We start from the raw sequence: 24,252 nt of genomic DNA, 5'->3' as shown, positions 1-24,252 counted from the left end.
CAGAAGACACATTTCAGTTGAATGCATTCAACTTACTAGGTGTCCCCTTTTCCCTTTCCCTTACTAGTTCATCTGACACTGGGAAGTAGACGAAGGGCTTCATTGTCAAAACCGTGAAGTATCCCTTTAAGGCCTATGTCTTTCTTTGCTATTTTACTGTATCTACTCCAGCATGTGTGTAGTGTATTTGTATTGTTTCACATGAGTCCCATCTGTTTTGACCTTTGACCTCTATGAGTGACCCCTACCTATCTGTCTCCTCAGGTGTAAGTACTGCGACCGCTCGTTCAGCATCTCCTCCAATCTGCAGCGCCACATCCGCAACATCCACAACAAGGAGAAGCCTTTCAAGTGTCACCTGTGTGACCGCTGCTTCGGCCAGCAGACCAACCTGGACCGTCACCTCAAGAAACACGAGAACGGTAACCTCTCAGGTGAGAGAGCCTCTCAGTCAATCAATCAATCAATCAATCAATCAATCAATCAATCAAATGTATTTATAAAGCCCTTGTTACATAAGTAGTTGGTTACAAAGTGCTTTACAGAAACCTAGGAAATGAACCTGTGTAGTAGCAGTGTACTTACATCCAGTAACTTGCAGGTGCAGGATGTCATGTAAAAAATCTTCCCAGCATGAAATAGTTCCCAGTCGCTATGATTGTGACATCATGTTGTAAAATGTCTCACAGTGTGAAAATGTTCCCAGCTCTTTATGTTGTTGGCTAAGCTCGTGCCATGTCTCTCTCCCTCACCCTCGCTCACCCTTGATTTAGCTCGCTGGTCGAGATGGCTTGTTCTCAGAGGTGTGCAGTTTGTAAAGCTAAATACAAAAAAAATATGTCATGAAAGAAAGACAGGTACATGTTTTAATGCTCCCGCAGATTTATTGTGGGATGTTTCAATCCTGACAAACTCTTTTGGGTCCAAGCGTTGCGCAAAAAAACTGCGGGAGCATTCAACAGTGTGTGTGTATCTATCTTTCTTCAAATTAACTGGTGACCAACAAAACTGCTGATGATTCAAATATATTTATGTGCTGTGTGAGCACTCACTCACTCAGCCTCAATTGCCTCCGTAAATTCTCCAGCTGTTTAATGTAATTTACTTACGGTTAAAGAAAGCATTTGGGGAAGCTAAGAAATTAGATTAAATTAATCTGTCGCCCGTCTCTGCGACAACACCATACCGTTGCGCTCTGAATGTTCGACGTCTCGGCAGCTTTTTTCGGTGGTACAAATCATCGCTGGTTGAGTGTGATAGGTTGCTCTGCGTCGCAGCAAACTCCTGAATCGCATCAGAAATGTGGAGGCAAGCAGGAGACACCTGGCCAGACGCCCATCGTAGTTCTGGTTGGGGAGCTCGTCTAATTGATCAGATACATTCATTTATTAAAGCAAATATTGGCATTGCATTCTCTGGAAACCCAGAGACTTGTACGTTTGGTCCCATTACTGTCTGAGTGTCAATATAATATTGGTTTGCTTAAATATATGCTTATTATACTCAACCGGGTACTATATTGGGGATGAGTACTGCCAGGAAAAAACAGACTGGAGTACAGGGTTTTATTTATTTCACCTTTATTTAACCAGGTAGGCAAGTTGAGAACAAGTTCTCATTTACAATTGGGACCTGGCCAATTAGGGTTAGGGTTAGGTTTAGGGTTAGGGTCTGCCATATCAATTACGGAAGTACACAAAAATTGAAATTCTAAATTGAACTGAAATGAAATGGAACAATTGACCTCAACCCTGCAGTAGCTTTACTTCCGGGTAAAAGGCCAGTGTAAGGGTGCTCTTCCTGCAGGCCTTGGTCCAACACCAACAGGAGATTCAGTACATACTGGTACACTGGTGCCCCATGCAGGCCAGTGGGGGATTGGTTTCACGTCAACTATCTGATTCCAAATAGTTTCTTGTCATCCAAAGGGAGAATCCAATGGGGCTGTCACTGTGGTCTTAATTGTATTCTTTTAATACTAATATTCAAACGGACTGATTAGAATTGTTGTCTTTCTGTAGGCACGGCTGCGTCCTCCCCTCGGTCAGAGCTGGACAGCAGCAGCGCCATCCTGGATGACAAAGAGGACTCCTACTTCAACGAAATACGAAACTTTATCGGCAACACAGGCCAGAACCAGCCGTCCCCTGACCATTCTGAGGAAGGGTAAGTCATGTGTTTTGTCTAGATGTGTGTGTGAATGTACATGTACTATATGTGTGTGTGTGTGTGTAAAAAAAAAAAGACTTTACAAACAGTACATGCATTCATCATTCATCTTATCCTCTGTAGCACACACACACATGCGCATACCCATGCACACACACACATGCACACACACACATGCACACACACACGCACACAAACGAGAGGCCTGCTTTTCTGCAGTACATATTCAGTGCTTGAGGCTAAACAGGGAGACGATTATAGACAAACATGGGTGGACACGGCCTCTCTGTGCTGGCTTGCTACGGCATTCTGATGCTCTTCAGCCTTTATTCATTTCTGTGTGTGTGTGTGTGTGTGTGTGTGTGTGTGTGTGTGTGTGTGTGTGTGTGTGTGTGTGTGTGTGTGTGTGTGTGTGTGTGTGTGTGTGTGTGTGTGTGTGTGTGTGTGTATTAATGAACATGTCGCCCAGGGAGGTTCGAAGCAACAAGCAATCATCACTGACGACATCTGGGATAATTACCACATTTGGAAACTTGCTGGAGCTTTTCACTTTGACTTTTCAGTTGACTTTGGGCCATGCATGTGCACCGGTATCGGCCTTGCATACAATTATGTCTGATGATTATGCAAATGAATTTTCTTGTAAAAATATGATCAACTTCAGGATAGCGGTCGGCTACAGGTCGGCGGGCTTATTTTTACGTGCCTTGGGTTTGATCAGGGAGGTAGAGATAGAGATCTCTGACTTTCTTTTGATTGTGTAAAAAAGGGGTTGTGGGTGCAGGCTTTGGAGCGTCAGTGAGATGTGTGGGGGGGGGGGACCTGCAGCCCGTGAGCGACTTGCTCCCACATCTGGAACCAACATGTCCACCGACAGGAAGAAAGTCGGAGAAGGTGGGGTCAGGGGGTCGGCCCGTGTTTCCTTTCAAAGTGCGGCGCTCCTGACTACTTATGATAGATACTTTATCCCCAGCAAATTACCACGTTTGAACGCGTAATTAGCGGATCTGTTTTCTTAATCACGGAGGCTCTGGTCTGAGCCGGCGCTGCTGGTCTCGCTATGCGATGTCGACAAGACATGGCAACTACCGCCTTGGCAGCCCTGGCCCTCTCCCAGTCCCACCCAGGGGGCGCGTTACTTTTCAACTCTGTCCAATTCCCGCTATAATCGCCCCAGTCTGATAAACGCTAGAGATGGATAGCAGATAGCAGATAACAGATTCTCGCCATTGTGCTAAAATATGCAATTATTCTCCCACTCCTTTTCTTCTCAACTCATTGCAAACTCAGTTTTTCTTCTCCTTCAAATAGATCATTTCCTGGACGCTTCACGGTCCTCTAATCTACGAGCCGATTTTGGCGGGTGTATAACAAGGGTCCGCAGCCAGACTTTGTGTGCTAGCCTCTTCTAGAAAAATACATAGTTGGGAGCTGACGAGAGACATCCCAGAGTGTAATTAGTGAATCAGTCTTAATGTGGTTCCAGATGATTTACCAAATGGTGGTTTCCTGAGGCTGTAGAGACAGTGGACATATTAAACCCCAGTCAGGTTTTGATAGCTGGGCCTTTTCTCCCCGTGGGGACCAGGGAAATGGGCTGCTTGGCAAGGCCCTCATAACTCTCCCAACAAATGGGCCTGTCAGCTAAATATTTTGCCTATTAGATGAATCTGAGATAGTAGGAAAATAAACAACGGGAGAGACCGAGCGGTGCTGTTAAGTGCTGCAGCGATCAGCGAGACGTTCATAGAGCCCGTGCCCAGAGGGGCCCCCGAGACGCGATGACAAACGGGATTCCCACTCTGCCTCTCTCTGCCCCAGCTCAGCTGCCATGGCTCGCTCCGCTCCGCCCTACGCTGCTCTACCCACTCGCTCTCTATCCTCTCTCTACTCCCATTGTTCACTCAGGAAGGAGGGACTCTTACAGGGACTGACTGGCCAAAATATACAAGACCACAAGACCACATTTCATTGTAAAATGTTATGTAAGAATGAGTGTGTTAGCCTTGTATCCATAAGTGTATGGTGCATGGCAATGATAGAAGAGTATAATTGGCTTCAGCAAGTACAACATGGCTAAGCGTGAGCGTGTATATTGCTTATGTAAAGTTTTTGAAGTACTGTGCAAGTGATGTGCTAGGTTTTACCCATGTATTTCCTGGTCTCCGCTCCTAGATTGAACGGTGGTCCTTTCGAGGAGGAGAAGCCCCTGGTGGCCAGCCATGGGTCACGTGACCTGGAGGAGGAGGGGGAGGAGCTTGGTGCAGAGGAGGAGGAAGGGGAGCAGAGCAACAACGGTGACGGGAAACCTAGGGACGAAGCTCACCCCGGCAACCTAGATGGTGACATCCTACACAACAAAATAGAACTTGACGGCCCTAGCGATTTGGAGCTCAACTGCAAGACTTCCCCAAGGAGGTAAGAGTTGTGGGGATTAGCCTCCACCATAAATATCTACTTACGCAACTATGTAGACCAAAATGTATGGACACATACGCATATGTACCAAGCTGAGACATTGTGACAGTATATTGCCATTCTTTAAACCCCCTGAAGGGATCATTGAATGGAATTGATTTGAGTTGAGTTAATTCAATTTAATTTATTTAAGTTTAGTTGAGAAATTGAATTGAGTTGAATTGAATGTTGACAGGGATTTGGTTGTGTCCCTCCTCTCCAGGTATGAGGAGGAAGAGGATCAGAGTAGCTACTCTGCGCTAGATCACATCCGTCACTTCTCTGACATGCATAAGATGGAGGACAGTGAGTTCAGCGACGGGGACAGCACCTCCTTTGGCTCCCCCAGCCTGCCTGAGGCTGTCAAACAGCCCCTGTACAGGAAATCCAAGTCCCAGGTAAGTGTGTGTTTGTTGTGTGTGTGTGTGCGTGCGTGCCTGTTTGTGTGACATGTAACATGATAATGTATGAAAAAGTATAAAAATGTATGCAATCAAATCAGTACTTTAAGGGGGGGTGTATATGTGCAACCGTGTGTGTGTGCTCATGCATGTGCGGTGTATTTGTGTGAGTGTGTATCTACACTTTAGGTGTGTATTGGAGTTAACCTGTCACTCTCCCTCTCCCCAGGCGTACGCCATGATGCTGTCTCTGGCTGACAAGGACGCACTCCACCCAGCCAACCACACACCAGCCACCATGTGGCACAGCCTGGCGCGGGCCGCTGCTGAGTCCAGTGCCATCCAGTCCCTCAGCCATGTATGATGCCGCGATCCCTGACCCCTAACCCCCCCGACCCCGACCTATCGCACTGAGAGGCCTTGGGGTCCGTCAGCGGGGCCCCTGGCCCTTGGCCCGTCACAGACTGCCGAGCAGAACCACGGCCCATCTGACTGCTGAGCAGAACCACGGCCCATCTGACTGCTGAGCAGAATGCCTTACACACGTGCAGGGTCACCGTCCACAGAGAACCGCCCAGCCCAGCCCTCCAAGAGATCCAACAAACATCCCTTCTGTGACCTTAAATTGAGTCAGTATGTTTAATATCAACGACAATGATGATGATAGTGATTATTGACTATGGTGATGAAAATAACAATGGTAAGTAATAATAGCTGTATTTATTCTGTTGAGTTTTTATGTTTTGCACAGCAGCGGCAGCTGGTAGGAGGGATGATGGAGATGGTTTTGTTAGATGTTACATTGCTAGAGCATTTCATGTGTCCACTCAGCTGAGAACAGTCTTCCTCAGTGTGAAGTCGGTTGTATTTAGAGAACCCATTCGGGACCGCGGTCCAACCACGGTTGGATATGTGTACAGAGTACAGACCCTACCTAGCCCCACATAGCCCTACCTAATCTTACCAGGCCACACCTCAGCATCCCTAGCTCCACCTAGAACCTCATAATCCTACCTAGACCTACCATGCCAGCTATCTAACCCCACATGGCCACTCCTAGTGTACCTGGCCACTCCGAGCATACCTGGCCACTCCGAGCATATCTGGCCACTCCTAGCATACCTGGCCACTCCTAGCATACCTGGCCACTCCTAGCATACCTGGCCACTCCTAGCCTTCCCAGCACCACAGCTTCAGACCTTCTCAGCTGAATTGGAGTATCAGTGAAATACGTTATGAGAATGATTCCCTTTAACCCCTGGATATAAACAGGTGTTTTCCCATCAACATGTACTTATATAAATGCTAGGATACTTGGAAGGGTGGTGCTGAGTAAAGACTCGGGTCCAAATGAACTTCACCTCTCCAAGAACGATGGTGCTACAAACGCATTACGACAAGATTGTTGATGAACGAAGATCAAAATAAAAATTGAAAACGGAGAAAAATCGGACTGGTTTCACAACCCAAGAAAGAGTTTGCATAGCTGCGTGTGTCTGCACAATCACAGAACTGTACACGAGTGTCTGCAAACTGCGGCTCTGAAGCTGGACTCCGTCCCACCCTGCTGCACTCTCTGTGAAAGGATCTAAATAGTTTGTCATTTTAGTTGAAGTAAAAAAGAAACCACAATTCTTTTCTTTTTACTCTGAAAAAGTAGCAAGTGCTGAATTATAATTGTTAAACAGTAATAAGGGCATCTCTCCTCCTTCCCGAAACCCCAAACTCATCGTAGTCGGCCAACGATACCACTAATTAGCCTAAATGCTAGTTGTTAGCTACCCCCTTCCTTGTGTGTCTTTAATTTTTTAGACAATCATGTTTTCTTGTGTTGTTTTTTTTCTACATTTTTATTGTTGTTGATGTTGATGTTATTGCTGTTGTATGTTGAGAATTGTATTTATTTCTTGGCAAACTGTAGTTTGTTTACTGAATAGCACTGCTCTTACCCATAGCGAAGGGGAGATTCCTCGCAGGGGCCTACGCCAGAACTCAATGGGGTTTGTAGATGACGTTTGAGTGCCGGATAGTATTAAACATACCATTCACTCTTTATTCTTCTATTGAAACTGGTTGATGATGAATAGATATTACTTCGGGTTTTTTTGTACGACAATTTATTGATCCAATTGTAAATGGAAAAAAACAAACATTATAAAGACATGAACAAATAAAAAGATGCCAGGTATAATTTCTTCATAATCGCATGATTGGTCTTCATAGATCTGTATCTGGCAGTTTTCTACGGTGGTCTGCAAGCTTGTGTGACGTTCAGTCCATGTTAATCCCTTGTGCCAAACCTATAATAAATAACAGATTATATTCATTTATCCTCCCATTTTGAGGGACCAGATTGTTTGTTTTTTGTCGTTGTTGTTTTTGTTTATAATCCATTTTAAAAAGTAATCAGCAAGTTGAGGTACTTTGTTTTAATGCTTTCTACAATGTAACTGTAATGCAATTGAATTCAATACTGTGGGAGGATCAACTAAGAAATAAAGGACTACAATGTGGATTAAATGTGTGCTCTCGCTTTCTCTTCCTCTCTCTGACTCTCTCTCCCTGCCCCCCTCCCTCCCTCTTGTCCAGACAGTGTGTTAAAATAAGAGCTGGGAGTCAGAGAGACACCTGGCCCTTTCTCCTGGCTCTCCCAGGGCCTCCGAGTGTGAGATAACTCTGGTCCCCCCTTTCTTCCCAGGCCATGGCACAGAGAGCGACATAGACAGAGGGAAAGAGAGACTGAGCCAGACACAGAGGGAGAGAAAGAAAGAGAGATTGAGCCAGACACAGAGGGAGAGAAAGAAAGAGAGATTGAGCCAGACACAGAGGGAGAGAAAGAACGAGAGAGAAAGAGAGGCTGAGGGAGAAGCGTAGTGTAGTGGAAGCGGAGGCAGGAATGTGTCCTCTTTATTTGGGGCCATGTTGTGGGCCATGATGGATGAGGTGGGGAGATGTGATGACCTGGCTCATCGCTCAAACGCTCAATAAGACTTCCCATCCTGCAGGCGTCCCTGTCAGAGCCCCCCTTGCCCCTCCTCATCCTTCCCACACCCCCTCTGTCACGGCTCGCATTTGTGGGCGGACATTGTGGCGGAGAAACCCCACTCACGTCCATTGTCCAGTCCATGAGTGGGGTGTGTGGGGGGTGAGGAGGTTTTTGTTGGGGGGGCTGACAGTGGTAATCCCAAGCCCTGACTCTCCAACACATTTACAGTGGCTCTCACCAAGCCTAATGGATGGGATGATTTTTTAAGCGGGCCTCGTCGATCAGCCCCGCCGTTCCGTCAGTCCTCCTCCGCGGGGCGTCCAGCTTTGATTAGGTCACGGCGGGTCAGGCAGCGTTGATGAGGTCAGTGTGGGTCGTCCAGCATTGATGAGGTCAGCCTGTGCGAACGGTGCAGGGTCATAATGGAGTGGAGGTGATAATAGCCTAGAGTATAGGAGGCTTTAAGCTGTATGGACCAGAGGGGACAGTATGTATGTATGGACCATTACTGACCTGCCTCACCACAGGGTAACGACACACCCTGTACTACGCCCTCTGCTGGAGATTATAATAATAACAACTTAAAGACGTGTTCCGGAAGCGACTGAATCTGTCAATCCGTAGTTCATAATGCGTAGTTCATTCATAATCTAGAAGTAGAATTACTGTCTTGAGCTCCTTGACATTTGAGTCACAGCCAGCAAGATGCACACACAGCAGAGAGAGTGAGAGGGAAAGAGAGAGAGACAGATGAGAGCAATGACGTGTTGCACAGATATGATGTAGTACAACATTTTTGGGGACCCGTTTTGTCTCTTGAGCACTACTTTCAGAACTACTGGCTAAAAAGTATGCAAATCGTAAGGAGAGTCTCTTTAAGTATTTTCAATCTCATGCTCAAACGCTAAACGAGGATACTTGACATTGTAAAGAGCACTAGCCAGGCAATTATATCACCAAAGTCGAACCCATAGACCAGAGGGGCCATTTCCTATTGAAATAACTCCAAATGATTAATTGAAAGTAGGGTAGTGTGTGTATGAATGTGACTGAGAGGGTGTGGGCAGGGGGTGAAGGGGGCATGGGTCCTGGTTTGGCAGTGTACCCTGTTGGGCTCCTCAGCATTGCTAATTTGATCATTGTGGATTAGCACATGCCAGTGTCACCCATGCCTCGGCTCACACTTAATCCACATGCTGAGACCCGTTATTACCACCATTATCCCACAGCTCCACATAAAGACCTCTGTGTGTGAGTGGGGCTGGCAGGCTCGAAGGGACACTGTGTGTGTGTGTGTGTGTGTGCGCGCGTCTGTGTGTGTCTGTGTGTGTGTCTGTGTGTCTGTGTGTGCGTGTGTGTGTCTGTGTGTGTCTGTGTGTATTTACCCAAGCTGGGGGAACACAGAAAAGCAGTGTGGATTAGTTCATGTGATCTGGTTTATTTAATTGCAGTGTGGGGCGGGGTTTGTGGTGACTCCGTGGGGTGTGTGTGTCAAGTGTATGTGTGTCTGTGGGCGTAGTAGTGGGCTGTAGCGGTCCACTCCTCAGTAGGGCTGGGAGCCAATCAGCTAATGGGGAAGCTGGCAGAGGCTCAGAATCCTTCGGGCCTCATTATGGCCTCGCCACCCTCCCTCCTCTCTCTGCCGCCACTGCCACCCGCCCAGTGGGCCCTTGTGTGGCACACTGCCACCCGTTCACTGGAACATACATCAGGCCCCAGAGAGAGAGAGGCGAGGGGCTGTCGCAGCTGGCTCTAATACTGATTAACTTGGTACTCCAGCTGACTCAGATGCCGGGGGAAACATTGTTGAAGAGGAAGGCATGGGGGTGTACAGTACAAGGGGGGTGGAGGGTGAGGGGCGTGGGGGTATGGAAAGGAACATGATTGCTGGCTTTTAGTTGGCATCAAGTGACAGCCAAAAATGGGGAACTCCAACAAATCATCACACTGAGTTTTTGTCTGGTTTCTCAATAGTTTAATAGTGGTAACACCCCCAGTGTTTCCCTACATCCCTGGATACTTGTGCAGTGAAGGCGTAAGCCAGACACCCAGCCTGGTCAGGCTACAGACAGGACAGCCTACCCAGGCAGCTTCTCTCCTCTCTGGAACAGAGAGCTGCTGATCTCCTTAAGACTCCTGGTGGTTTCATTACGCTACTTGTTTTTCTCCCAGGGGGCTATGGGTCATTAGTGTTATTGATGGGGGCCCAGTGGGGGCCAGCTAGGGGTATCAGCTAGCAGAACAGGCCATGGAAACAGGCTAGGGGAACAGGCCAAGGGAACTGCCATGCACATGATTTTAATATGACAAGTCTCAATCAGGGCAGGCGTGTTAGAAGAACCACTTTGAGTTTGTTGTTGATCCTCTTGGAGTTATTGAAAACCGGAGAAAAAAAACATCTGAGTGTGTCCCAAATGGCACCAGAGCTCTTGTCAAATGTAGTGCACTATATAGGAATTAGAGAGTCGTTTTTTTTTTTTTTACCTTTCTTTAACCAGGCAAGTCAGTTAAGAACAAATTCTTATTTTCAATGACGGCCTAGGAACAGAGGGTTAACTGCCTGTTCAGGGGCAGAACGACAGATTTGTACCTTGTCAGCTCGGGGGTTTGAACTTGCAACCTTCTGGTTGCTAGTCCAACGCTCTAACCACTAGGCTACCCTGCCGCCCCGGCACAGTTGTTAAAAAATGTATTCAGATATCCCCTTTACACATCCCTATCACACTCACACAGTGGTCTCTTGGTCATGTAGGGAGAGTCAAGTTTATTAGTATAAAGTCTTGTTTTTTGCACCATGCTCAGCGCCATCCAGTGGTGGACATAGAACAAGTGCACCAAACTCGGTTTCAGATCCATTCACTCGAGCCCCGATTCCGACCCGAGTTAAAAACACGTTAATGGAACGTTATTCCCCTTTTACGCACTTTTCTTCCTTATTCTGACCTTGAACTTAATTAAGCAGGAGAACAGCATGCTATTCACCCCCTACTCCTTCAGGGTGGAGATGTAAGATGTATCAACATGTATTGCGACCACTTTTCCACAGTGAAGCAGGCTATAAATAGATGTGCCTTTATTCAGAATTTTTTATTGTGCTCTTAATAATTTGCGCGGATGACATTTGAACACCCAAGCTATAGGCTTCTGTAGAGATGAACTTGCGCTTCAGAACGGTTTAATTATAGCTTATGCCCAGGTTTTATTTGACAATTTATACCATGTTAAATATTAGTCACTATCGGGAGCCATCGTCAGTAGTACCCACATCCATTTACAACTGTCACTTAGGTGTTAGTTTTCTTCCTTTTGTAGTCTACATTCTGCATCATTCCATTCCGTTGACGTTTCCTCTGTCACGTCTGTGTAGTTGTTCCTGAGGGTCACTAACATTACTGTATCATATTAGGTTAATGTTGGGACATGTAGCCTCTATGAATCATTATGGAACTCAGACCACAAGTAGCAGGTTAAACCTGGAGCCTCTGGAGCCTGGCAATGGTTCATGATGACTGGACCTTTGTCACACAGTTCCATGAACAGTGAGAATTAGAGTAGATTAATAGAAATTTTGTAAACTTTTTTCACCTTGCAATATTTCATGGATGTTAACTTGAATATGACACATTTCATCATGAATCAAACCACTGTATTTTTTATTCATCAACATATTTTGTGAGTAAAGGCTCTCCAAACCTGTTTTTGTATTATTCATACATACTTTCCTAACCCTAAAAATGCCTAAATAATCTATGAGATGAGTATTTTTAAATCTACCAGTTGGTGCTGAAACAAAGACAAAGATGCATAGATGGCATTCTATCATTGATCCCTATACTCTGAACTGGTTCTCTCTATGTATTCGAGGCTGTCAAAAAAAACATTGAATTAAAAGGTACACCATATTTAAAGGGATGGCTTAATTTAACATAAATGCACTGAAAACCCTATTGAATGAAAACTCCACGAGAAAATATGCTGACCAGCAAGTGGGAGGGTTTTCAGCAGTTGAATTACATGTATTCAGTGTGCAAGTGAACCACGCCTGCAAAGCCTCTTATGCAACTACATAAGGTACGTCTTAATAACAACTACAGAAAAGGCCAAAGGCCTGCGTAATGAAGGCGTAATTTTCTACGTCGGAATTGTGCCCTAGAATTTCACACTTGTGCGGATTTATTATCATCACACGGCCTTCTTGATTCAAGTCAGAACATTCAGTTGTTGGAGTAGATATTGTGGGTTGATAGTGATAATAATTAAAGTAAACTACACACATTGTCAGACTAGAACAGATAAATAAACAAAAGGAAGCCTTTGCATCCCTTGCTTGGTGTGAACAGTCAGAGTGTGGAGAGTTCCTAGATACCCATCTTTTAGCAGGCTTGGCATTTCACATTTCTTTTCCTACGCAACAACCAAACAAATGGCGCAGGACGACACGTTAAAATGATTTCCCCTGGTGATTTATCGGAGCCGCTTGTTTTGTCCGTTCCAGTTCAAACAACTTGCCCTCGTGTGATCTGACTGAGCACAGAGGGAGAGAGAAGTAGGCTAGTAATCTTGACGACAGCGAAGTGATAGAAATCGCTCTTTGCCGAGAGAGTGGAGTGTATGCTTAATTACAGCGAAAAAGTACCCAGATGCGATCTTACCTTGCAACGGGCTATTTCATCGCCGGTTTCCTGCCTAACCCTGCTCCTAACCCCCTCCTGCTCTGATCACCCTCACTCGGCCATGAAAACACTTCTCCCACCATGACCACAGTGCTGTGTTGTGTTCAGGCCTGGCACAGTTTAGCACAACAGCCCAGCCTCTGTCTAGCCCAGAGAGATCACAGAAGGTCTGTAGTGAAGGGATAGCAGTATGGTGGGTTGGGGGATGATAGGTGGGGAAGGGATGGAGACTTGTAGAGGTGGGGGTGGGAGGTAGATCAATGATGTGCAGGGAGCCCTTTAGTGATGGAAAGGAAGAGGTGGGTAAAATATGGGATTAGGGTTGAGGAGGATGGATATGATATGGGATTATGGCTGGCGATGCAGGGTTATACTGGGGGTTGAGAGGTGGATTAGAGATGGGGAGAGAGCTGTGTGATGGAAAGGGTTGGGTATTAAAGATGAGGAGGTGGATAAGGGCTGGGGAATAGAGCCCTCTGTGACCACCCAGGTCTGGGAGGATGGATGGCCTCTGTGGGGCTGTTTGACTGGAAACAGGTGTGTGTCATCTGAAGATGAAGGCCCGGCTGATAAACATTATTGGAGAACATCTGTTGCTTGTCACAACACGGGTCCAGGCCGAGTAGCCCCCCATCCATCAGCCAGGGGCTTGGTTTTGCGCTTGCGGCCCAGCTCGCACATCACTCACCCGGGGACGGAGGCGGTCGATGTGGGCTGCCTGGTCCACGCACGGTCCAGACACCTGCCCGGCGGCGGACGCTGGAGACGCTCCACTGCACTTGAGAAATGCCTCGGGGGTGGACGTCCCAGCCGCCCGCCTTCCTCCTCTCCCCTCCACCACGACCTCTGCTATGCTCAAGTGCCACCCCCCCCATCACCACCTTCTGACAGGTGTTGTACCAGGTAGCGGTCTGGCTTGTTGCTCGCCGCTTGACCTCCCTGGCTGATCAGCAGCGGGCCTGTGCTCCCTGGCCTCCAATCCTCCATCACTGCTCTGTGACAGGCCAGCTCGGGACCCCCTCTCCTCCCCCTATCTCCTACCCACTCCACACCCCACTGCCTTGCCTTTCTCTAAGCTCCCAGGCAGAGGACCCAATACCATGCTACACTGCTCCCAGATAAAATGGCCTCTCTTCTAAATGTGGTGATGCGATATTAGGGTCAGAAATAACAGACAGATGTACCACATTAGCAAAAAGAGAATTTAAAAAGAAAAATCAAAATATATCAAAATAGCACCATTTACATAAAGCCTGCCATCGGGCACATAGTACAGTACATGTTATGAGTGGTATGAATGGCAGTATCCTGAGGTACAGTTCAAATGCTTTGTAATATTTTAAAAACCCTTCTACATGAAAATATACTGATTACTTGGCTAAAACAGACTTCTATAGGTCATAGTGGCATTTAACTTACACACTTACAATAACAGACAGTAACAGCAGTAATGAATTGATACGTGGCTTGATCAGATAGTACAGTAAGTGATCTTATCAAACATACAACCAAAAGCAATTTCAAAATATATTAACACTTTATGACAAGCAATCAGGCAGACGCTGTCAAAAGAAACCAGTAAAATACAACGCAAAATAGTCTCATTGTATACGATATGAGAAAATGACAGAGTGCCATTCAACGGAGAGACAGTACCAGTGGACACTTCGGGAGTGATGGCTGTTGCTCCCATGTCAGTCCCTATGACTCTGAGGGTAGGCCATGGGTAAGCAAGAGGAGGGTGCCGGCTTTTGTTCCAGCCCAGCTCTAACACACCTGATTCCACTAATCACAGAATCATGGTCTTTGTGAATCATGTGTGATAGTGATGGTCCGCACACACTGTGCCCCTCCAGCACCGTAGTTGCCCGCCCCTGTGTACTAGGCTGCACAAAGCTGCATTGGGGTGAGGACAGAGACGTTATGAATGTCCAGGAAGCATTTGGCCTGTGGTTAATGACAGGCTAGACCAGTTGACTTGGGGCAGAGGTCCAGTCCTGAGACAATCAGGTAGGGCGCGTACCAATGTCTACCACCCAGCAGCACATCAATGTTCCAGGTCCTTGTGTAGCCTGCTCTCTCTCTCTCTCTAACTAAACCAGCATTCTGCACCTTTCTGCAGGCTCACAAAAAGCCAATGCACATTTCTCAACCAAATGTGCAGAATACAGGTGTAGACATAAGAATACATGACCTTGTGTGTCTGGTCCAGACCTGAATCACCTTCTGGCTGTATACCTCTGTCCATCTGTCCATCTGTAACAGCCTTCCCATGACGCCCCAGGACCCCTGACTGCATATTTAGGGCACCTTGTTCAGTGTTTGAGACATCTGGCGGGGGTATTTGGGACGTCTAGTTTGGAATGTGGGGCTCCAGCGGCGCTACGAGTGGGAGAGACCAGACGGCCCCTTCAGGGAGGGAGAGAAGCCCAATGCTGGGACCTCTGCAGTCTCTAGTCGTCCTGAAAAGAGAGAAGAGGCAGACAAAAAGACATTTGGCACCTTCTAGAAATCAAAAGCAAATGTTCTTCGCCGTTCGGGGAGTTGCTGGTGTGTTGGGTTGTTTGCTGGTCGATCTGGATGGTCTCCCGTGAGCTGGGCTTGTGGAGGAAACAAAGACATCTTCAAGCCAGACACCCCGCTGGGTGTGGATTAAAATAACTGTCAGAGGCCAGAGTGGCTATTGAGGGAGACGGAGACACAGAGCTGAAGGCCTGAACTTGACACACTTACCGACGCACTATTTCATGAAAACCTGGTTCAGCTTTACAGCTCTGGTCCTGGGTGTCTGCTGTGATGGGCAATAGGTATCACTCACTCATCAGGGCGATGTGCGTGTGTGTCTGTGTTTGCATTTGTGTGTGTGTGCGTACGTGTGTGTGTGTGTTTGTTTGCATGCATGTGCGTTTGTTTGTGTATACAGTACCTTCTGTGCATGTGGGGCCCAGCCAGGTAACAGGACACAGGCAGCGGCCGTTACGAGCGTCACACTGGGCCTGATGGGAACACTGACACTGCAGGGAGCAGCCAGGACCAAAACGATCTCCTCCACAGTCTGATGGACAGACAGGAGAGATGGAGAGAGAGAGAAAAAGAATGACAGAAAAGAGAGGAAAGAGTGGCAGAAGAAAGACATAAAGTAAGACCGACACAACGAGAAAAAGATGGAGACAGCACACCAAAAATAAAATGGCCGATTTAAATACAGTTATTTTTCTATTGGGTAAAGGCATATAATACATACACAAAAGGCATATCTAAGATCCAGCACTGTAAGAAACAGAGCGCCGTTGCGGGGTAGAGGAGGTCGTACCTTTTTCACATCTCTGTCCAGTCTTCCCCGGGGGGCAGAGACACTGTCCCGTGGCTGGATGACAGGGGGCTCCCCCGACGCAGTCACATGACTGCTGACAGCCCTCCCCAAACCTGCCAACCTCGCACCCTGGGACAGACACACACAGTGAGATACACACACACACACACACGTGTACTATGTGTCTTTTTTCCCCCCTTGACAAACAGTACACACTCATCACTCTTCTCTTCCATAGCGTGCCCCCCCCCCCCCCACACACACACACACCCCCACACACACACACAGGTCTGTCTCTATTACTTCATTACAGGGGGTAAACTATCTGGCTGTCTTGCAGCTGCCCTGCAGTGCTCAATGCTCTCCTGCTGGGGCTGAAGTGGGCATGAAGGCCCTCACACTGAGGAGCCCAGAGCAGGCAGGTGGCCACAGAGATGTAACAGGAATGCATTAAACAGCCCGTCTCTGCAGTGGCAGCCAGGAAACACCTGCCTCTCATCAAATAATCACCTCTGCCAACATATGCTCGTATTCATACATGCACACACACATGCACACACAATACAGTATGTGTGTAATATGCACACACAATACAGTATGTGTGTAATATGCACACACAATACAGTATGTGTGTAATATGCACACACAATACAGTATGTTTGTAATATGCACACACAATACAGTATGTGTGTAATATGCACACACAATACAGTATGTGTGTAATATGCACACACAATACAGTATGTTTGTAATATGCACACACAATACAGTATGTTTGTAATATGCACACACAATACAGTATGTGTGTAATATGCACACACAATACAGTATGTGTGTAATATGCACACACAATACAGTATGTGTGTAATATGCACACACAATACAGTATGTGTGTAATTTGCACACACAATACAATATGTGTGTAATATGCACACACAATACAGTGTGTGTGTAATATGCACACACAATACAGTATATGTGTAATATGCACACACAATACAGTATGTGTGTAATATGCACACACAATACAGTATGTTTGTAATATGCACACACAATACAGTATGTTTGTAATATGCACCCACAATACAGTATGTTTGTAATATGCACACACAATACAGTATGTTTGTAATATGCGCACACAATACAGTATGTTTGTAATATGCGCACACAATACAGTATGTTTGTAATATGCACACACAATACAGTATGTTTGTAATATGCACACACAATACAGTGTGTGTAATATGCACACACAATACAGTATGTTTGTAATATGCACACACAATACAGTATGTGTGTAATATGCACACACAATACAGTATGTTTGTAATATGCACACACAATATAGTATGTGTGTAATATGCACACACAATACAGTATGTTTGTAATATGCACACACAATACAGTATGTTTGTAATATGCACACACAATACAGTGTGTGTAATATGCACACACAATACAGTATGTTTGTAATATGCACACACAATACAGTATGTGTGTAATATGCACACACAATACAGTATGTTTGTAATATGCACACACAATATAGTATGTGTGTAATATGCACACACAATACAGTATGTTTGTAATATGCACACACGTATGGCTTTTCTGTTATTAAAGAGAACTGAAGTGCTGACCTTCCTGTCTCTATATGAGAACAGAGTGTGAATCAGATTGTGTGATCTTCTCCTCTGTCATCCAGTACTCACGTCTCTGACACTGGGAACCATGGTAGCCAGGCAGACACACACACCGGCCCGTCACATGATCACATGTCTGTCCCGCTCGGCAAACACACGGACGGGCACAGTTCTGTCCGAAGAAGCCTGAGGGACACACTGGGGACAGGGTGACAACACAGGAAAAGGCTTTGTTGTTAGTGTCTCATACAAGAGCACAACCCATCATCACAATCAGGGGCATGTTCAATTGGCATCAAATGTTAGAAAACAGATTGAAACAAGGAGGGACTACCAGTAAGAAACGCTCATTTTTTGTACAATTTCTTTTTTGAAACGTTGGGTGCCCACATGAACACAACCCAGCTCTTTCATTAGAAATACAGAGTCAGGAGTTTATCCTGGACAGGTCACATGGTGAGGAAAAACTCCCTGCCCTAACTATAATTACAAAAATCCAACGTACAGTGTTCACAAGAGTGTCCGTAGTGTCCGGCCGTGCAGCTGCAGCAGCCAGTGATGCGGTCACATGTCCCGTTGTTCTGGCAGGGACAGTCCAGTGCACAGTCCGGTCCATATTTCCCCTGGACACACGCTGGACAAACAGACATATGGTAGAGACATACAGTAACAACAACACAACACTCACAACCAACATACCTTCTGTCTGTATGTGTACCACAGGTGGCTGGTGGCACATTCATTGTGGAGGACGGGCTCATAGTAATGGCTGTAATGGAATAAATGCAATGGTATCAAACACATAACGTGGTTTGATACCATTCGATCCACTCCATTCCAGACATTATTATGAGCCGTCCTCCCCTCAGCAGCCTCCTGTGACTTGTAACTGATACTGCACACATTAACAGTGGAATTACCTAATATCAACATAGAGACACACTGTAAACCAGGGAAATGGGAAGTTACTGTGCTCACAGTAGTAGCTACAATAGTAGCTACTATTCATAATAACACAAGTCTTCATTGTTTTGTCATGGCTGTTGGGTCATCGAACATTGTTTCCATGTTGTAACAAAGAGAGTAACAAAACTTTAACTTCAACAAAGCAACTTCAAGAACAGGCAGACTTGTTGACAATACTCCTACAGGATAAACTAATGTAGTACTGAACCACTTTTAAACTCCGCTGACCCTTTGCCCTGCCAGGCTACTTTAAACCTAACGTAATACTGACATTATCCTGATGTTGTGTTGACGTTATCCTGATGTTACCTGTCTCACAGCGTGGTCCCGTCCAGCCCAGCCCACACCTGCAGCTCCCGTCCCTGGGCTCACACAGCGCTCCGTTCTGACACACACATGTGTTCCTGCACTGCAGGCCATAGCGCCCCCTAGGGCAGGCTGGAGGAACAGCAGGGCTTTAGATAGTAGTAATCATCATCATCACAGCACTACCAAGGCCAGCATGACATGTAGTTCTGTTCTTTAGCCACCCAGCCAGCAGTGAGCCTACCAAACAGTTAAACATACACACACAAACAGCAACATACAAGCACACGTTTATTTAAGAAACAGTTAATTAGCGAGATGGCAAAGTGGTCTCCCTTGGCAGCGATATAAAAGAATAATCATGTTTCTCTGGGTAATTTAGATTGGGAAAACAATAAGCGAATCACTTTGATTCCCCTGTTTATTTATTTGTTTCCTCGCCAACGCCATCGACACGGAACATGGAAAACGAGCTACTTATAGGTCTCTGTAAACATTCAACACAGGAACATAAGCAGTGGCACATCCACAGACGTATGGTGCGCACTAGGAGAGCAGAGTGCTTACGAACACCATCGTCTAGAATGGATGGAAACCCCCGTTTGCAGTCCAGAGGAACTGCTGATAAACGGCGAGATTAGGTCAACTCAAGAACCCCACCTCTGTTCTCAAGGAAAATAAGAGCCTCTGATTATTGATACTTTTTTTACTGAGGAAATTGAGAATTTGTTAACTAAATACATATTGAAAGCTAATTTGGTTGGTTGGTTGGTTGGGTTGGTGGATTCCCAGTTGCCAATCAGACTCTGTGTTCTTGATGAGATCATAGCCTGCTACAAACATTTACTGGTGCATGACAAACAGTGACGGATTGGGACCAAAAGCTGGTCTTTACATCCTCAATGGCCCATAGACATAAGGTTAGTTATGAGGTAAAAGTAATTATTACCTTGATGGCAGGACTGCCCGATTTGGCCTGGGGCGCAGATACACCTCCCGGTCACAGGGTGGCACTGCCCTCTCTCCCCACAAGAACACAGACGGGCACAGTCCTTCCCATAGCGCCCAGCCGGACAACCTGTCAGTACGAAGAAAGACATGAAGGCACCATTCAAATGATTTAAAAGTGCAGCATCTTTTCTTCCTCCCTTCCTTAAAGTAATCACTGATTAGGAATGACTCAACAAGTGGAAGAGGCGTGACGGAGCCCTCGCATTCATCTGTCTAATCATGTCTAGTCCCAACTGTCTTCAGACTGATTCCTAGCAGAACACTCTGTATATCTTCAATCTTTATAGAAGACTGATTCATAGTCAGAAGATGACTTGTCAAAGACTGTTCATTTTCACCCATGACAGGTGGGCTGCAGACTTACCAATGCTGCAGTCAGCTCCTAGGAAGCCAGGTGGGCTACAGACTTACCAATGCTGCAGTCAGCTCCTAGGAAGCCAGGTGGGCTGCAGACTTACCAATGCTGCAGTCAGCTCCTAGGAAGCCAGGTGGACTGCAGACTTACCAATGCTGCAGTCAGCTCCTAGGAAGCCAGGTGGGCTGCAGACTTACCAATGCTGCAGTCACCTCCTAGGAAGCCAGGTGGGCTGCAGACTTACCAATGCTGCAGTCAGCTCCTAGGAAGCCAGGTGGGCTGCAGACTTACCAATGCTGCAGTCAGCTCCTAGGAAGCCAGGTGGGCTGCAGACTTACCAATGCTGCAGTCAGCTCCTAGGAAGCCAGGTGGGCAGCAGACTTACCAATGCTGCAGTCAGCTCCTAGGAAGCCAGGTGGGCTGCAGACTTACCAATGCTGCAGTCAGCTCCTAGGAAGCCAGGTGGGCTGCAGACTTACCAATGCTGCAGTCAGCTCCTAGGAAGCCAGGTGGGCTGCAGACTTACCAATGCTGCAGTCAGCTCCTAGGAAGCCAGGTGGGCAGCAGACTTACCAATGCTGCAGTCAGCTCCTAGGAAGCCAGGTGGGCTGCAGACTTACCAATGCTGCAGTCAGCTCCTAGGAAGCCAGGTGGGCAGCAGACTTACCAATGCTGCAGTCAGCTCCTAGGAAGCCAGGTGGGCTGCAGACTTACCAATGCTGCAGTCAGCTCCTAGGAAGCCAGGTGGGCTGCAGACTTACCAATGCTGCAGTCAGCTCCTAGGAAGCCAGGTGGGCAGCAGACTTACCAATGCTGCAGTCAGCTCCTAGGAAGCCAGGTGGGCAGCATACTTACCAATGCTGCAGTCAGCTCCTAGGAAGCCAGGTGGGCAGCATACTTACCAATGCTGCAGTCAGCTCCTAGGAAGCCAGGTGGGCAGCAGACTTACCAATGCTGCAGTCAGCTCCTAGGAAGCCAGGTGGGCTGCAGACTTACCAATGCTGCAGTCAGCTCCTAGGAAGCCAGGTGGGCTGCAGACTTACCAATGCTGCAGTCAGCTCCTAGGAAGCCAGGTGGGCAGCATACTTACCAATGCTGCAGTCAGCTCCTAGGAAGCCAGGTGGGCAGCAGACTTACCAATGCTGCAGTCAGCTCCTAGGAAGCCAGGTGGGCTGCAGACTTACCAATGCTGCAGTCAGCTCCTAGGAAGCCAGGTGGGCTGCAGACTTACCAATGCTGCAGTCAGCTCCTAGGAAGCCAGCTGGGCTGCAGACTTACCAATGCTGCAGTCAGCTCCTAGGAAGCCAGGTGGGCAGCAGACTTACCAATGCTGCAGTCAGCTCCTAGGAAGCCAGGTGGGCTGCAGACTTACCAATGCTGCAGTCAGCTCCTAGGAAGCCAGGTGGGCTGCAGACTTACCAATGCTGCAGTCAGCTCCTAGGAAGCCAGGTGGGCACTCACAGGTCCCTGTCTTGGTGTCACAGCGACCGCCATTGTTGCATTTACATCTGGCCTTGCAGTTTGGCCCATATGATCCCTCTCGACACACTGGGGTAGGGAGAGAGAGAGACAGAGACAGAGGCTGTTTTAACATTTTCAAGAGGTTCTCAAGAGCTATTGTATCTCGAGAGTCAATACTGTTGGGTAAACTTGCGAAATGATGACGTCTTGAGTGCTCGCCCGACAGCACTGTAAACATAATCTTCTTGTTGACCACAACACAACACAACAAACATACTACAGTATAAATGGTAATAGCAACTACAACGTTTTTGAAACAGCTGAAATGTATAGACATTTTTATATATTTAAAATGTGTTTTATTTAGTTTTGCAACTAACAGCCTGTTACTTTTTGAAATTGTCGCAGTAGTTGCCGCCTGTCAGCTGCACTGAGCCACGTAAAACTATGGAAGCCCATTCCTCCCACCATTTTTTATTATGTGTCATCTAGAATAAACATTTGACAACATATTAACAATTCCATATGTGCCTTCGGAAAATATTCACACCCCTTGACTCATTTTGTTGTGTGACAGCCTGAATTTAAAATGGATTAAGTTGAGAACAAAACAAATGTCACTGGCCAACGCACAATATCCCATAATGTCAATACTCAACACACAATACCCCATATAGTCAATACCCAACACACAATACCCCATAATGTCAATACTCAACACACAATAACCCATAATGTCAATACTCAACACACAATACCCCATAATGTCAATACTCAACACACAATACCCCATAATGTCAATACTCAACACACAATAACCCATAATGTCAATACTCAACGCACAATATCCCATAATGTCAATACTCAACACACAATAACCCATAATGTCAATACTCAACGCACAATATCCCATAATGTCAATACTCAACACACAATATCCCATAATGTCAATACCCAACACACAATACCCCATAAAGTCAATACTCAACACACAATATCCCATAATGTCAATACTCAACGCACAATATCCCATAATGTCAATACCCAACACACAATACCCCATAAAGTCAATACTCAACACACAATATCCCATAATGTCAATACCCAACCCACAATACCCCATAAAGTCAATACTCAACACACAATATCCCATAATGTCAATACTCAACACACAATAACCCATAATGTCAATACTCAACGCACAATACCTTATAATGTCAATACTCAACGCACAATACCCCATAATGTCAATACTCAATGCACAATAACCCATAATGTCAATACTCAACGCACAATACCCCACAATGTCAATACTCAACACACAATACCCCACAATGTCAATACTGAATGCACAATAACCCATAATGTCAATACTCAACGCACAATATCCCATAATGTCAATACTCAACGCACAATATCCCATAATGTCAATACCCAACACACAATACCCCATAAAGTCAATACTCAACACACAATATCCCATAATGTCAATACCCAACCCACAATACCCCATAAAGTCAATACTCAACACACAATATCCCATAATGTCAACACTCAACACACAATAACCCATAATGTCAATACTCAACGCACAATATCCCATAATGTCAATACCCAACCCACAATACCCCATAATGTCAATACTCAACGCACAATATCCCATAATGTCAATACCCAACACACAATACCCCATAAAGTCAATACCCAACACACAATACCCCATAATGTCAATACTCAACGCACAATATCCCATAATGTCAATACTCAACACACAATATCCCATAATGTCAATACTCAACACACAATAACCCATAAAGTCAATACTCAACGCACAATATCCCATAATGTCAATACTCAACACACAATACCCCATAATGTCAATACTCAACACACAATACCCCATAATGTCAATACTCAACACACAATACCCCACAATGTCAATACTCAATGCACAATAACCCATAATGTCAATACTCAATGCACAATACCCCATAATGTCAATACCCAACACACAATACCCCATAATGTCAATACTCAATGCACAATACCCCATAATGTCAATACCCCATAATGTCAAAGGAGTAAGTCAATAAGTATTCAACCCTTTAGTTATGGCAAGCCTAAATAAGTTCAGGAGTAAACACTTGCTTAAAACACTTTGACCATGGTAAAGTTATTAATTACACTTTGGATGGTGTATAAATATACCCAGGAAACTGCTCAGGGATTTCACCATGAGGCCAATGGTGATTTTAAAATAGTTACATAGTTTAATCGGCTGTGATAGGGGAACACACAATTAACCTAAATGACAGAGTGAAAAGGAATCATGTACAGAATAACAATATTCAAAAACATGCATTGTGTTTGCAATTAGGCACTAAAGTAAAATTGCATAAGATATGGAAAAGAAAGGAACTTGTCCTGAATACAAAGTGTTATGTTTGGGGCAAATCCAACACATTACCGAGAATCAAACAGAATAGAGCACAGGCAAAATCCTAGAGGAAA

The 24,252-nt window shown here is 45.9% G+C and overlaps 2 protein-coding genes across 16 annotated transcripts in view; one reads left to right on the top strand and one right to left on the bottom strand.

The window, feature by feature from the left end:
• Positions 1 to 7,541, top strand: part of LOC135552778 (histone-lysine N-methyltransferase MECOM-like) — a 231,971-nt gene extending 224,430 nt beyond the window's left edge. For all 15 annotated transcript variants that reach the window (XM_064984619.1, XM_064984617.1, XM_064984621.1 and 12 more), the window contains 5 exons: positions 265 to 434; positions 2,022 to 2,166; positions 4,345 to 4,587; positions 4,850 to 5,024; positions 5,257 to 7,541. In XM_064984619.1, coding sequence (XP_064840691.1) covers positions 265 to 434; positions 2,022 to 2,166; positions 4,345 to 4,587; positions 4,850 to 5,024; positions 5,257 to 5,391 — 868 coding nt within the window. In that variant the 3' untranslated portion in view covers positions 5,392 to 7,541. The remainder of the gene's footprint in view (positions 1 to 264; positions 435 to 2,021; positions 2,167 to 4,344; positions 4,588 to 4,849; positions 5,025 to 5,256) is intronic.
• A 6,333-nt stretch (positions 7,542 to 13,874) lies between these two features.
• LOC135552777 (multiple epidermal growth factor-like domains protein 6) overlaps positions 13,875 to 24,252 on the bottom strand; it is a 101,483-nt gene continuing 91,105 nt past the window's right edge. The window contains exons 30-37 of the mRNA XM_064984605.1: positions 21,700 to 21,828; positions 19,864 to 19,992; positions 18,918 to 19,046; positions 18,148 to 18,276; positions 17,712 to 17,840; positions 16,000 to 16,128; positions 15,613 to 15,741; positions 13,875 to 15,148 (exon numbers count right to left, since the gene is read on the bottom strand). Of these exons, the coding sequence (XP_064840677.1) occupies positions 15,069 to 15,148; positions 15,613 to 15,741; positions 16,000 to 16,128; positions 17,712 to 17,840; positions 18,148 to 18,276; positions 18,918 to 19,046; positions 19,864 to 19,992; positions 21,700 to 21,828 (983 nt within the window). The 3' untranslated portion in view covers positions 13,875 to 15,068. The remainder of the gene's footprint in view (positions 15,149 to 15,612; positions 15,742 to 15,999; positions 16,129 to 17,711; positions 17,841 to 18,147; positions 18,277 to 18,917; positions 19,047 to 19,863; positions 19,993 to 21,699; positions 21,829 to 24,252) is intronic.

This window comes from Oncorhynchus masou, chromosome 13, assembly GCF_036934945.1.
Source record: "Oncorhynchus masou masou isolate Uvic2021 chromosome 13, UVic_Omas_1.1, whole genome shotgun sequence".
Taxonomy (NCBI): domain Eukaryota; kingdom Metazoa; phylum Chordata; class Actinopteri; order Salmoniformes; family Salmonidae; genus Oncorhynchus; species Oncorhynchus masou.
The sequence above is the reverse complement of the archived record's forward strand: the minus strand, read 5'-3'. Positions and strand labels throughout refer to the sequence as shown.